The 14902-nt window shown below is 49.1% G+C and overlaps 1 protein-coding gene across 1 annotated transcript in view; it reads left to right on the top strand.

Annotated features, from left to right (window-relative positions):
- Window positions 1-14902, top strand: part of ROBO3 (roundabout guidance receptor 3) — a 639417-nt gene that overhangs the window by 324233 nt on the left and 300282 nt on the right. The window contains exon 8 of the mRNA XM_069221505.1: window positions 3300-3471. Coding sequence (XP_069077606.1) covers window positions 3300-3471 — 172 coding nt within the window. The remainder of the gene's footprint in view (window positions 1-3299; window positions 3472-14902) is intronic.

Genomic DNA, 14902 nt, shown 5'->3' with positions numbered 1-14902 from the left:
GAGATTCGTTCTTGGCTTCCAGTGCAGGGTGAAGGCAGACAGCCCTCAGAGCATGCACCACCAGGAAACAGTCGACAAAGCCGGCAGGATTAGGCGCTACAATGTCGCTGGTAGTCTTCTTGCTACTTTGTTGCAGTTATGTAGGCGTCCTGGGGCTGTCAGTGTTGGAAACTTGGCAGAAGTTGGAGAGAGATTCAGAGGAACTCTGGTGAGTTCTTGCATTCATTATCTGAAGAGAAGCCCACAGGAGAGACCCTAAATAACCCTCAGAGGAGGTTTGGCCACCAAGTTAGGTAAGCACCTATGAGGAGGGGTCTCTGACATCACCTGCTGGCACTTGCCACTCAGAGGCCTCCATTGTGCCCTCACACTTCTGCATTCAAGATGGCAGAGATCTGGGACACACTGGAGGAGCTCTGGGCACTACCCCTGGTTGGGTGATGGACAGGGGAGTGGTTACTCCCCTTTCCTTTGTCTAGTTTCTTGCCAGAGCAGGGGCTGGGGGATCCCTGAACTGGTGTAGACTGGCTTATGCAAGGAGGGCACCATCTGTGCCCTTCAAAGCATGTCCAGAGGCTGGGGGAGGCTACCCCTCCCCAGCCTGTAACACCTATTTCCAAAGGGAGAGGGTGTAACACCCTCTCTCAGAGGAAATTCTTTGTTCTGCCTTCCTGGGACTGGGCTGCCCAGACCCCAGGAGGGCAGAGTCCTGTCTGTTGGTTTGCAGCAGCTGTAGCTGCATTGAAAACCCCAGAGAGCTGGTTTGGCAGTACCTAGGGTCCATGCTGGAGCCCTGGGGATGCATGGGATTGCACCCCAATACCATATTTGGCATGGGGGGGGGGCAATTCCATGATTTTAGACATGGTACATAGCCGTATTCAGAGTTACTATTGTGAAGCTACATATAGGTATTGACCTATATGTAGTGGACGAGTGTAATGAAGTCCCCGCTGTAGGAAAGTACCATCTTGCCTGGCATGTTACCCCCAATTTCACTGTATGTATGTTTGTTTTTGCCCATGTGTCACTGGGATCCTGCCAAGCAGGACCCCAGTGCTCATAATGTATGCCCTGTATGTGTTCCCTGTGTGGTGCCTAACTGTATCACTGAGGCTCTGCTAACCAGAACCTCAGTGTTTATGCTCTCTCTCTGCTTTAAAATCGTCACCGCAGGCTAGTGACTAATGTTACCAATTCTCATTGGCACACTGGAACACCCTTATAATTCCCTTGTATGTGGTACCTAGGTACCCAGGGTATTGGGGTTCCAGGAGATCCCTAGGGGATGCAGCATTTCTTTTGCCACCCATAGGGAGCTCAGACAATTCTTACACAGGACTGCCACTGCAGCCTGAGTGAAATAACGTCCATGTTATTTCACAGCCATTTTTCACTGCACAAAAGTAACTTAAAAGTCACCCATATGTCTAACCCTCACTTGGTGAAGGTTAGGAGCCAAGTTACTTAGTGTGTGGACACCCTGGCACTAGCCAAGGTGCCCCCACATTGTTCAGGGCAAATTCCCCAGACTCTGTGAGTGCGGAGACACCATTACACGCATGCACTACATTAGGTCACTACCTATATGTAGCGTCACAATGATAACTCCGAACATGGCCATGTAACATGTCTAGGAACATGGAATTGACACCCCAATACCATTCTGGTATTGGGGTGACAATTCCATGCATCCCCGGGTCTCTAGCACAGTACCTGGGGACTGCCACACTGCCTTTCCGGGGTCTCCACTGCAGCTGCTGCTAACCCCTCAGACAGGATTCTGCTCCCCTGGGGCCTGGGCAGGCTGGTCCCAGAAAGGCAGAACAAAGTATTTCCTCTGAGAGAGGGTGTTACACCCTCTCCCTTTGGAAATAGGTGTGAAGGGCTGGGGAGGAGTAGCCTCCCCCAGCCTCTGGAAATGCTTTGATGGGCACAGATGGTGATCATCTCTGCATAAGCCAGACTACACTGGTTCAGGGATCCCCCAGCCGTGCTCTGGCACAAAACTGGAAAAAGGAAAGGGGAGTGACCACTCCCCTGACCAGCACCTCTCAGGGGAGGTGCCCAGAGCTCCTCCAGTGTGTCCCAGACCTCTGCCATTTTGGATTGAGAGGTGTTGGGGCACAATGGACAGCTCTGAGTGCCCAGTGCCAGCAGGTGACGTCAGAGACCCCTCCTGATAGGTGCTTACCTCTTTCAGTAGCCAAGCCTCCTTTCTCAGTAGCCAAACCTCCTTTTTTTGGCTATCTAGGGTCTCTCCTCTGGGCTATTCCTCAGATAACGGATGCAAGAGCTCACCAGAGTTCCTCTGCACTTCCCTCTTCGACTTCTGCCAAGAACTGACCGCTGACTGCTCTAGGATGCCTGCAAAACCGCAACAAAGTAGCAATACGACTGACAGCAACATTGTAGCACCTCATCCTGCTGGCTTTCTCGACTGTTTCCTGGTGGTGCATGCTCTGAGGGCTATCTGCCTTCACCCTGCACTGGAATCTAGGAAGAAATCTCCTGTGGGTCAACTGAATCTTCCCCCTGCTAACCCAGGCACCAAACTTCTGCATCACCGGTTCTCTGTGTTTACAAATCAATTGATGTTAGCATGGCCGCTTCATGTAGACGCCTGGCATAATGTATGGCCCCATCACTGAACTCTTTGTCCTCTCTCGATACCTAACATGGCCCCCATGGGGAGAGAAAAAGGAGGCAGCAAAGTCTTCAGTGGCACATCAGTCATTAACCGGCTACCGCTGTGCAATTGACACTTCTATCTGAGTCGACTTCGGAGGATGCTGTAGAGCAGATTGTGGCACTATCTTTTTCAGTGCACCACATGTCACAGTGGGGAGGGGTCTCCTGGCCCAGGAATCGCCACCATTTCGCACTGGATCCAGTCATTCTTTTAACTGGCATTACCCATCCAAGAAGACACAGGAGAGGTGGTTGGTGAAGAGACATATACTTCTCCCTTTGACACCCGAAGATACTGTTGCTGCAACCAGAGTTAACCTGGTGTACCAGGTGAATGGTGGAGGGGCAATCTTCTCATGTAGAGCATGTATTCGCCTGCAGCAAGCACTTTGATTGATTTTTGTGGAACACTATTCATAGACAATTACTCTTAGACTAACTTTATGCTGCCTCATATTGTAGTGCATACTTGTTTTTAAATATGTCTTGGGAATTCCATTTTGCCAAACATGCACCTCACAGTTAATGTTAAACAGACAGTACAGTTTTCACACGCAGTCCCTGAGAAATAGTTTCTGAAAACTACAACAATATTTTTTCTCCATTAGATCCTTCTTTTTCCCGGTCAACCTCCACAGCCTACGGGACGTTTTTCTATTTCTTCAAATGGGGAACTGACTATCACGGACCTGCAGATTGGAGATGCTGGCTACTACATGTGTCAATCCATCAATGTTGCTGGGAGCATCTTTGCCAAAGCCCTCTTGGAGGTGGAGGACGGTGAGTACGTGGACATTTTCTAAAATAATGGTTCTCCTTTGACGTTTAATATTCTTTAATTTCTAAAGCTATACCTCTGCCAGAATACAAATGCATTTCAGCTCAGCGTGAGTAACAGATACCCCATCTGAAAGCGATCTGGGCATTTTCAAACACCGGACACCAAATACATTTTCCACACAGTATTCATTATTCACATAAAGTTTGGCTAAATCAGATAATTTATATCAAAATTGAAGTTCACAATAGGTGTTTCTGTAATTTTGTAATTTTTAAAAGACTCTCTTTTGTGATGTGATTCTGCAACGTGCAGCATAAACGTTCCACAGCAAGAGACCTAGCTATGAAGAACTCTGAAAAACATGTTTGGCGTCTTTGTCTGTGATTTTAACATATCCTCGAGAGACATCCGATCCATCTGTCAGGCGTCACAGAACACAACATACCGACGTGTTTCCTTAACATTCATATGCAGATCATATATCAATTGAAAAAACGAACTAGGAGCCATAAAATCAAGCTCACCATTGCCAATTAAATTTTCTTTTGTGCTTTGACTTTAAAAAAACAACCTTTTGATACCCATTTCTTTCATCTAATGATGGCTCGGCTTCTTGACCGACTTTTAGATATGAAATACTTGAATGCATTTTTTAAGGCTTGCTAATCACAGTCTTGGGTGAACTTGATCTTCTCCGAGCCCTGCCTCTGAACCTGCTTTCCGTTCTGTTAAAAATGACTTTCCAGAAGCATGCCAGAATTGGCTACCTTTCCATTTGGTTCTTCTTGATAGTCTGGTTGATCACCCTAATTGCTTTATTATGTTTCGTCACCTTTGGGTTTCTGGCTATATATCAAGTGCCAGCTACTATGCTCTCACTCTTTCCTGCAATATCCCACATTTATCAGCTCGTTTACTTGTCTTGCTCCATGAATTTTATTCTCTCTTATCTTCTTTTATAAGTTGTTTGCTTCTGTGCTGGCTGTTATATATTGCTTAAAAACTATCGCCCAGCTACCACTCCCCACTTTGCCCTGCACAATTCCCATCTCTAGAGACGGTTTAAGGCATAGGCAAAGTGGGTTCTGGCCCAGGGCCCCCACGTTTCAGGGCCCACCTCACTTAACCTTTTGGGGGGTATCGGACTGTCTGGACTTTTTAAAATAGCATGTTTGTTTACTTACTTTCTTTTTTTAATGACAGCGCAGGCTGGCCGACCAACCCACCCCTGCCTGAGAGTGGAGGGGGTTAAAGAAAATATCTGTTTATGTTCAGCAAGCGCTCTAACCTTTTGAAGTGCATAGGCCCAGTCCAACTGCACATGCCTCTGCCTTTATTCAGCATGTGCCACTTACGTAAAATTAGGCATTGTGTGCTCCCTCTGTGACTACATTATCTTTGTGGAGTTGCTATTCGCAGAGTCAATCACAGCCTGCTGCCTTCTGAGTCCTAATGCATGTTGTGTGCAGCATAAACAGTGCCGTAAACAAGAGCACCCATAAGCACTGTATGCCCACATGGTGATTACAGATTAGCTACAACACACATGGTGATTAGAAGACTTGCTTGGACCACTGGTCTTTCTGCTTTTCTGGCGGGTATGCAGTAGCGGGCCAATTTGTAGTGCAGAGCAGCATTATATGGTCCCTCCATTACTGCTCTGTTGACATGAAGCAGCTGCTGAATTGGTTCAATGACAGCCTAGTGCCTATTGTGCAATAAACAAAAAACACACAGTCCATATGCACAGACCCAAATTGTGAAACACCGTTCTACTGCATCTCGTGCAGCTGGCTAGGTCAGGTCGCTAGTCTTACTACTTCTCTAGTTCTGAGAGACTGCTGGGTTGTGCCCAGGTTTAGGCTGGCCAAAGAAGAGGGTTGTCAATGACCTGACCATAGTTGTTGAGGGTGTTAAGGACCCTAAAATGCATAATAAATACATAGATGCCATGAGAAGTGGGGCCTAAGTTATGTTTGACCAAGGGCCCTCAAAAACCTCAAGATGTCCCTGCCCATCTTTTCACTTCAGCTACCTATTTCTCTTGAAAGACTCCTGCAACACTTTTACAGAAGCAAATTGTTTCTAGATATCAGTTTCACTTTTGATCTACGTCACTTGTTTTAATTCTAAAGATTTTGGGGCACAATGCTAAGAAAAGTGAGTTAAATATTGATGATGCACACACATACAGGGTGTAAACGATGGAAATGCGAATTCACTTTGAACCAGTGTCCATGCTCAGCAAAAGAAGTGGAATGAGCCCTTGTAACAAGCCATAACTACAATTCTGTCAGTGGGCGCCGCCAGTGGCCACTGCACAATCTACTCCCTACAAAAACCACTGAGTCAATCTAGAAGGCTGGCCTGGCTAATAGTGGGTACCTTATGGTACTTACACCTTGTGCCAGGTCCAGTTATCCCTTCTTAGGAGATTAGTAGTGTTCTAGCAACTTAGGCTGATAGAGGTAGCTATAGCAGAGCAGCTTAGGCTGAACTAGGAGACATGCAAAGCTCCTACTATGCCACTTATATCATATAGCACTATATCACAAGAAACACAATACTCAGAGTTACTAAAAATAAAGGTACTTTATTTTAGTGACAATATGCCAAAAATATCTGAGAATATACTCCCTTAGGAGGTACGTAATATACACAAAATATACACCAAACCAAAATCAGGAAAGTAAACAGTTAGAAAAGTAGTGCAAACACTGTAGAACACAATAGAATGCAATAGGAGACAATAGGCCTAGGGGCAACACAAACCATATACTCCAAAAGTGGAATGCGAACCACGAATGGACCCCAGGCCTAGTGTAGTGTGTAGAGGGTCGCTAGGAGTGTAAGAAAACACTAAGGGTGTCCAAGATAGCCCACCCCAAGACCCTGAAAAGTAGGAGTAAAGTTACCCTACTACCCCAGAAAGACAGTAAAGTCGCGATAGGGGATTCTGCAAAGGCAACAACTGACTACAAAGCACTGAAGACAGATTCCTGGACCTGAGAACCTGCAAAGGAAAGGGACCAAGTCCAAGAGTCACGCAAGTGTTCACGGGGGGCAGGAGCCCACTAAACCCCAGATTAGGGTGCAAAAGGGCTGCCTCTGGGTGGAAGAAGCCGAAGACTCTGCAACAACAGAAGGTGCCAGGAACTTCTCCTTTGGTCAGAAGATGTACCACTGTGTGCTGGAGGATGCAGAGTTCTTTCCACACAGAAAGACTACAAACAAGCCTTGCTAGCTGCAAGAGTTGTCGTTGAAGATAATGGGTACTGCCCAGGAAGGACTAGGAGGTCGCCCCATGGAGGAGGAGACAGAGGGTGGCGCTCAGCAACAGAGAGAGTCCATGCAGAAGTAGATAGCACCCGCAGAAGCACTTGAACAGGCGCTCAAGAAATCTGAGCACAGCAGTCATCTCAACACAACAAAAGAGGATCCCGCGAAGCAGGTGGTCAACTCAGTGAGTTGAGCAATGCAGGACAGAGTGCTGGGGACCTGGGCTGTGTTGTGCACAAAGGAATCCTTGCAAAAGTGTACAGAAGCCCTAGCAGCTGCAGATCACGCAGTACACAGGATTACTGTCTGGCATGGGGAGGCAAGGACTTACCTTCATGTTTAGTATATTTATCTGTCTATGTTAAGGGGTTTTAGATTGGATGTTTATGCGGTGTTTCTAGTAATGGTTTTTAAGTTTTATCTGTGTTTTATAATATTTATAGATCAGCAAATGCGTTCTGGTTCACACTTTAATGGCAATCGCCTAATAAAGTTATTTGACTGAGTGACTTACCTCCACCAAATTTGGACAGAAGGACCACTGGCCTGTCTGGGTCACTTGGATCCAGCTCCTGTGTTCCAGGGACCATGCTCGTCAAGATGAAAGGGGACCCAGAGGACCGGTGATGCAGAAGTTTGTTGCCTGCATTAGCAGGGGGAAGATTCAGTCGACCCACGGGAGATTTCTTCTTGGCTTCCAGTGCAGGGTGAAGGCAGACAGCCCTCAGAGCATGCACCACCAAGAAACAGTCGAGAAAGCCAGCAGGATTAGATGCTACAATGTCGCTGGCAGTCTTCTTGCTACTTTGTTGTGGTTTTGTAACTGTCCTGGAGCAGTCAGCGGTCGACTCTTGGCAGAAGTTGGAGAGATGCAGAGGAACTCTGGTGAGCTCTTGCATTCGTTATCTGAAGAGAAACCCACAGGAGAGACCCTAAATAGCCCTCAGAGGGGGATTGGCTACTTAACCAGATAAGCACCTATAAGGAGGGGTCTCTGACGTCACCTGCTGGCACTGGCCAGTCAGAGGTCTCCATTGTGCCCTCACACCTCTGCATTCAAGATGGCAGAGGTCTGGGACACACTGGAGGAGCTCTGGACACCACCACTGGGGTGGTGATGGACAGGGGAGTGGTCACTCCCCTTTGCTTTGTCCAGTTTCATGCCATAGCAGGGGCTGTGGGCTCCATGAACCGGTGTAGACTGGCTTATGCAAGGAGGGCACCATCTGTGCTCTTCAAAGCATTTCCAGAGGCTCGGAGAGGCTACTCCTCCCCAGCCCTTAACACCTATTTCCAAAGGGAGAGGGTGTAACACCCTCTCTCAGAGGAAATCCTTTGTTCTGCCTTCCTGGGACTGGGCTGCCCAGACCCCAGGGGGGCAGAAACCTGCCTGAGGGTTCGCAGCAGTGGTGGCTGCAGAGAAAATACCAGAGAGCTAGTTTGGCAGTACCCGTGTTCCATGTGTAGCCCCGGGGATGCATGGGATTGGCACCCTAATACCATATTTGGCTTGGGGGGCAATTCCATGATCTTAAACATGTTACATGGCCATGTTCGGAGTTACCATCGTGAAGCTACACATAGGTATTGACCTATATGTAGTTCACACGTGTAATGGTGCCCCCGCACTCAGAAAGTCTGGGGAAATTGCCCTGAACAATGTGGGGGCACCTTGGCTAGTGCCAGGGTGCCCTCACACTTAGTAACTTTGCACCTAACCTTCACTAAGTGAGGGTTAGACATATATTGGTGACTTATAAGTTACTTATGTGCAGTGGAAAATGGCTGTGAAATAACGTGGACGTTAATTCACTCAGGCTGCCGTGGCAGGCCTGTGTAAGAATTGACAGAGCTCCCTATAGGTGGAAAAAGAAATGCCACAGCCCATAGGGATCTCCTGGAACCCCAATACCCTGGGTACCTAGGTACCATATACTAGGGAATTATAAGGGTGTACCAGTGTGCCAATGAGAATTGGTAAGTTTAGTCACTAGCCTGCAGTGACAATTTTAAAAGCAGAGAGAGCATGAACACTGAGGTTCTGGTTATCAGAGCCTCAGTGCTACAGTTAGGCACCACACAGGGAACACATACAGGGCATACATTATGAGCAGTATCCCAGTGAAACAGGCAAAACAAACATACACACAAGTAAAAATGGGGGTAACATGCCAGGCAAGATGGTACTTTCCTACACCAGCACACAGAAGCAACCTGGGAAGTAGAGGCAAAAAGTTAGAGGCCATGCGAATGATGCCAAGTCTAACGCGTGTCCCCCCTCAGCTCAAAGTGGGGAGCAACTACCCAACCTCATGGGAGTTCTCATCACTAAGGCAGAAGAATCTGGCCAGACCATCAGCATTGGCGTGGTCAGTGTTCTAACGTAAAGTCCATTCCCTGTAGGGAGATAGACCACCTCAAGAATTGGGGATGCTCACCCCTCATCTGCATTAACCATCTGAAGGGCCTGGGTCTGTCTGAACCCAGAAGCGGGTCCCAAACAAGTAGGGTCTTAGCTTCTTCAGTGCCAAGACCGCAGCAAAAGCTTCACGCTCAATGGCACTCCATTGCGTTCCCTGGGAAGTAACCTCCTGGTAATGAAGGCTACAGGTTGATCTAGGCCCTCTTCATTAAGCTGTGAGAGTACTGCTCCAATACGATGCTCTGTGGTGTCTGTTTGAACAACGAATTCCTTGGAATAGTCAGGTGTCTTCAGCACAGGTGCTGTGTGCACGTGTGTAAGAAAGTAGCCTCTTTCTAGCCTTATTACCCCCACTTTTGGCCTGTTCGTGAGTATATGTCAGGGTGTTTTCACTGTCTCACTGGGATCCTACTAGCCAGGGCCCAGTGCTCATAGTGAAAACCCTATGTTGCCAGTATGTTTGTTATGTGTCACTGGGACCCTGCTAGCCAGGACCCCAGTGCTCATAAGTTTGTGGCCTATATGTATGTGTTCCCTGTGTGATGCCTAACTATCTCACTGAGGCTCCGCTAACCAGAACCTCAGTGGTTATGCTCTCTCTGCTTTCCAAATTGTCACTAACAGGCTAGTGACCAATTTCACCAATTCACATTGGCATACTGGTACACCCATATAATTCCCTAGTATATGGTACTGAGGTACCCAGGGTATTGGGGTTCCAGGAGATCCCTATGGGCTGGAGCATTTATTTTGCCACCCATAGGGACATCTGACAATTCTTACACAGGCCTGCCAGTGCAGCCTGAGTGAAATAACGTCCACTTTATTTCACAGCCATTTACCACTGCACTTAGTTAACTTATAAGTCACCTATATGTCTAACCTTCACCTGGTGAAGGTTGGGTGCAAAGTTACTTAGTGTGTGGGCAACCTGGCACTAGCCAAGGTACCCCCCACATTGTTCAGGGCAAATTCTCCGGACTTTGTGAGTGCGGGGACACCATTACACGCGTGCACTATACATAGGTCACTACCTATGTATAGCGTCACAATGGTAACTTCGAACATGGCCATGTAACATGTCTAAGATCATGGAATTGTCACCCCAATGCCATTCTGGCAGAGACAATTCCATGGTCCCCCGGGTCTCTAGCACAGAACCCGGGTACTGCCAAACTGCCTTTCCGGGGTCTCCACTGCAGCTGCTGCTGCTGCCAACCCCCCAGACAGGTTTCTGCCCTCCTGGGGTCCAGGCAGCCCTGGCCCAGGAAGGCAGAACAAAGGATTTCCTCTGAGAGAGGGTGTAACACCCTCTCCCTTTGGAAATAGGTGTGAAGGCTGGGGAGGAGTAGCCTCCCCCAGCCTCTGGAAATGCTTTGATGGGCACAGATGCTGCCCATCTCTGCATAAGCCAGTCTACATCGGTTCAGGGATCCCCCAGCCCTGCTCTGGCGCGAAACTGGACAAAAAAAAGGGGAGTGACCACTCCCCTGACCTGCACCTCCCAGGGGAGGTGCCCAGAGCTCCTCCAGTGTGCCCCAGACCTCTGCCATCTTGGAAACAGAGGTGTTGCTGGCACACTGGACTGCTCTGAGTGGCCAGTGCCATCAGGTGACGTCAGAGACTCCTGATGGGCTCTTACCTTTCTTACTAGCCTATCCTCCTTCCTAGGTAGCCAAACCTCCTTTTCTGGCTATTTAGGGTCTCTGCTTTGGGGAATTCTTCAGATACCGAATGCAAGAGCTCACCAGAGTTCCTCTGCATTTCCCTCTTCACCTTCTGCCAAAGGATCGACTGCTGACTGCTCAGAACGCCTGCAAAACCACAACAAAGTAGCAAAGACGACTACTGCAACCTTGTATTGCTTCATCCTGCCGGCTTTCTCGCCTGTTTCCTGGTGGTGCATGCTCTGGGGGTAGCCTGCCTCCTTCTTGCACGAGGAGCTCTGAAGAAATCTCCTGTGGGTCGACGGAATCTTCCCCCTGCAACCGAAGGCAACAAAAGACTGCATCACCGGTCCTCTGGGTCCCCTCTCAGCACACCGAGCCTGGTCTCTGGAACTCAGCAACTCTGTCCAAGTGACTCCCACAGTCCAGTGACTCTTCAGTCCAAGTTTGGTGGAGGTAAGTCCTTGCCTCCCCACTCTAGACTGCATTGCTGGGTACCGCGTGATTTGCAGCTGCTCCGGCTCCTGTGCACTCTTCCAGGATTTCCTTCGTGCACAGCCAAGCCTGGCTCCCCGACACTCTAACCTGCAGTGCACAACCTTCTGAGTTGTCCTCTGGCGTCGTGGGACTCTCTTTTGTGACTTCGGGTGGACTCCGGTTCACTCCTCTTCTAAGTGCCTGATCCGGTACTTCTGCGGGTGCTGCCTGCTTCTGTGAGGGCTCCTTGACTTGCTGGGTGCCCCCTCTGTCTCCTCGCCCAAGTGATAACATCCTGGTCCCTCCTGAGCTACAGAAGCATCCAAAAACCCTAACTGCGACCCTTGCAGCTAGCAAGGCTTGTTTGCGGTCTTTCTGCGTGGGAACACCTCTGCAAGCTTCTTCACAACATCGGAGATCCATCCTCCAAAGGGGAAGTTCCTAGTCCTCTTCGTTCTTGCAAAACACCAAGCTTCTTTCATCCAGTGGCAGCTCCCTTGCACCCTCAGCTGGCATTTCCTAGGCATCTGCCCACTCTCGACATTGTTGCGACTCTTGGACTTGGTCCCCTTCTCTTACAGGTACTCAGGTCCAGAAATCCATTGTTGTTTCATTGCTGGTGTTGGTTTTCCTTGCAGAATCCCCCTATCACGACTTCTGTGCTCTCGGGGGGTTGTAGGTGCACTTTACACCTACCTTTCAGGGTCTTGGGGTGGGCTAATTTTCTAACCCTCACTGTTTTCTTACAGTCGCAGCGACCCTCTACAAGCTCACATAGGTTTGGGGTCCATTTGTGGTTCGCATTCCACTTTTGGAGTATATGGTTTGTGTTGCCCCTATACCTATGTGCTCCTATTGCAATCTATTGTAACTTTACACTGCTTGCATTACTTCCTTTTGCTATTACTGCATATTTTTGGTATTGTGTACATATATCTTGTGTATATTTGGCATCCTCATACTGAGGGTACTCACTGAGATACTTTTGGCATATTGTCATAAAAATAAAGTACATTTATTTTTAGCACTTCTATGTATTGTGTTTTCTTATGATATTGTGCATATGACACCAGTGGTATAGTAGGGGCTTTGCATGTCTCCTAGTTCAGCCTAAGCTGCTCTGCTATAGCTACCTTCTATCAGCCTAAGCTGCTAGAAACACCTCTTCTACACTAATAAGGGATAATTGGACCTGGTACAGATTGTAAGTACCCCTTGGTACCCACTACAAGCCAGGCCAGCCTCGTACAACATGACAGCCATCAGGGCATCAAAAGCTGTCTGGCAAGACTCAGTCCAGATCACATTTCTGGGCTCGTTTTTGGAAGTTAACTCAGTCAAGGGAGCAACAATTGTGCCATACCCCTTGACAAACCTCCTATAGTATCCAGGGAGACCTATAAAAGGCTCTCACCTCAGTCTTGGTCTTGGGGGCCTCCCAAGCCTGAATGGTTTCCATCCTTGGCTGTAGGGGTGCCACCTGGCCACTCCCCACCTGGTGTCCCAAGTACACCACAGAATCCTGCCCTATTTGCACTTGCTTGCCTTAATAGTGAGGCCTGCCTTACTATTGGGCCTCCAACACTTTTCAGAGGTGATTACGTGTTCCTCCCACATAGAATTGAACACAGCAATGTCATCCAGGTAGACGGCACGGAAATCATCCAGTCCAGCCAACACCTGGTTGACCAACCTCTGAAAGGTGACAGGGGCATTCTTCATCCCAAAGGGCATCACCTTAAACTGGTAGTGCCCATCTGGTGTGGAGAATGCAGACCTCTCCTTAGCCCGGGCAATCTGCCAGTACCCAGAGGTAAGATCAAACGTACTTAGGTACGTGGCTGCTCCCAACCGGTCAATGGGCGCTTCAGCTCGGGGGATGGGGTGCGCGTCAGTCTTGGTGAATGCATTGAGTCCCCGGTAATCCACCCAGAACCGGAGTTCTGGAGTGGCACCAGGAGCCGCAGGCTTTGGGACCAAAACCACAGGGCTGGCCCCAGAGCTGCTGGAAAACTCAATATCCCCCATCGCTAACATTTAAAAAACTTAGGATCTCATTACAACCTCGGCGGTCTTTAAAAAGACAGCCGTGGCTGCAGGAGACGGAATACCGCCAGTGCTGGCAGTAATTCTGGCTCACTATTATGAATTTTCCCTGGGCCAGTGGATGGTAACAGTGTTACTGTCCGCTGGCCCAGCGGAAAAGTCACATCAACATTGCTTCCGGCTCGTAATAGAGCCGGCAGCAATGCTGATGTGCAGCGGGTGCAGTAGCACCCGTTGCACATTTCATTGCCCGAAAGTCCCCCTTACTGCCAGCCTTTCCATGGCAGTGTTTACCGCCGTGGCCAGGCTGGCGGTCGGGGACTCATAATACCCCGACCGCTTGCACCGCTGCCCTGGGGATTATGACCGTCAGGTGAAAGCTTTGCGGTATAGTGGAGGGGCTGGCGGTATGGCCGTGGCTATTGTGCCACAGTCATAGCTGGACTAACACCGCCAGCCTGTTGGCGGTGTTACCGCCAGCTTACCGCCGGCCGCCAGGCTCGTAATGAGGCCCTTAATCTTTAATGTTAGCCCTAACCAGGTCAGTCACTCTGTAAACTTTGTGTTTAACAGGAGGACTGTCCCCAGTGTCCACATTGTGTGTACAAAAGTGTGTGACCCCTGGGATCAGGGAGAACAGGGAGGCAAATGGACCCAATTCCTGGTGACAGTCCCTCTGTTGCTCTGGGGTCAGGGAGGGGGAGAGGATCACTCCCTCAACAGACCCATCTTTTTCTCCAGCAGACAGGAGGTCAGCAAGAGGCTCGCTTTCTTCCCCCACCCCATCATCTGTTGCTAGGAGCATGGACAATTCAGTCCGCTAAAAGTGTGGCTTGAGCCGGTTCACAAGCAGGACCCTCAACGGGTTCCTGGGAGTCTGCAAGTACACCAGGTACGTGACTTCACTCTTGCGCTCCACCACCTCAAATGGCCCCATCCACTTGTCCTGGAGCATCCTAGGCTCCACCGGTGCCATCACCCACACTTTCCGACCAGGTTGAAACTCGACAAGAGTGGCATTCTGGTCATACCAGCGTTTTTAGTCCTCCTGGCTTGCTTCCAGGTTCTCTTGTGCTAGAGCTCTGAAGTGGGCAGTCTGGTTTCTCAGAGCCAGCATGTAACTGAATACACCATGGGGTGGTTTACTAGGGGCTTTCTCCAAAGTCTCCTTTACCAGACTCAAAGGTCCCCTCTCAGGGTGGCCATACAACAGCTAAAAAGGACTAAAGCTAGGCCCTTTTTGAGGCACCTCCCTGAAAGGCAACAGAAGGTATGGAAAGAGATCATCCCACTTATGCCTCAAGGGCTCTGACAGGCCCATAATCATGCCCTTCAAGGTGCGGTTGAATCTCTGAACCAGACCATTGCTTTGGGGGTGGTAGGGTGTGGTGAACTTGTACGTTACCCCACACACCTTCCACAGAGACTTCATATAAGTTGATATGAAGTTGGTACCCCTATCGGATACCACCTCCTTGGGGAACCCCATGCAGGTAAACAACCCCATCAATGCATGGCTCACCACAGGAGCAGTGATCG

This window comes from Pleurodeles waltl, chromosome 3_1, assembly GCF_031143425.1.
Source record: "Pleurodeles waltl isolate 20211129_DDA chromosome 3_1, aPleWal1.hap1.20221129, whole genome shotgun sequence".
NCBI classification, from domain to species: Eukaryota; Metazoa; Chordata; class Amphibia; order Caudata; family Salamandridae; genus Pleurodeles; species Pleurodeles waltl.
The sequence above is the reverse complement of the archived record's forward strand: the minus strand, read 5'-3'. Positions and strand labels throughout refer to the sequence as shown.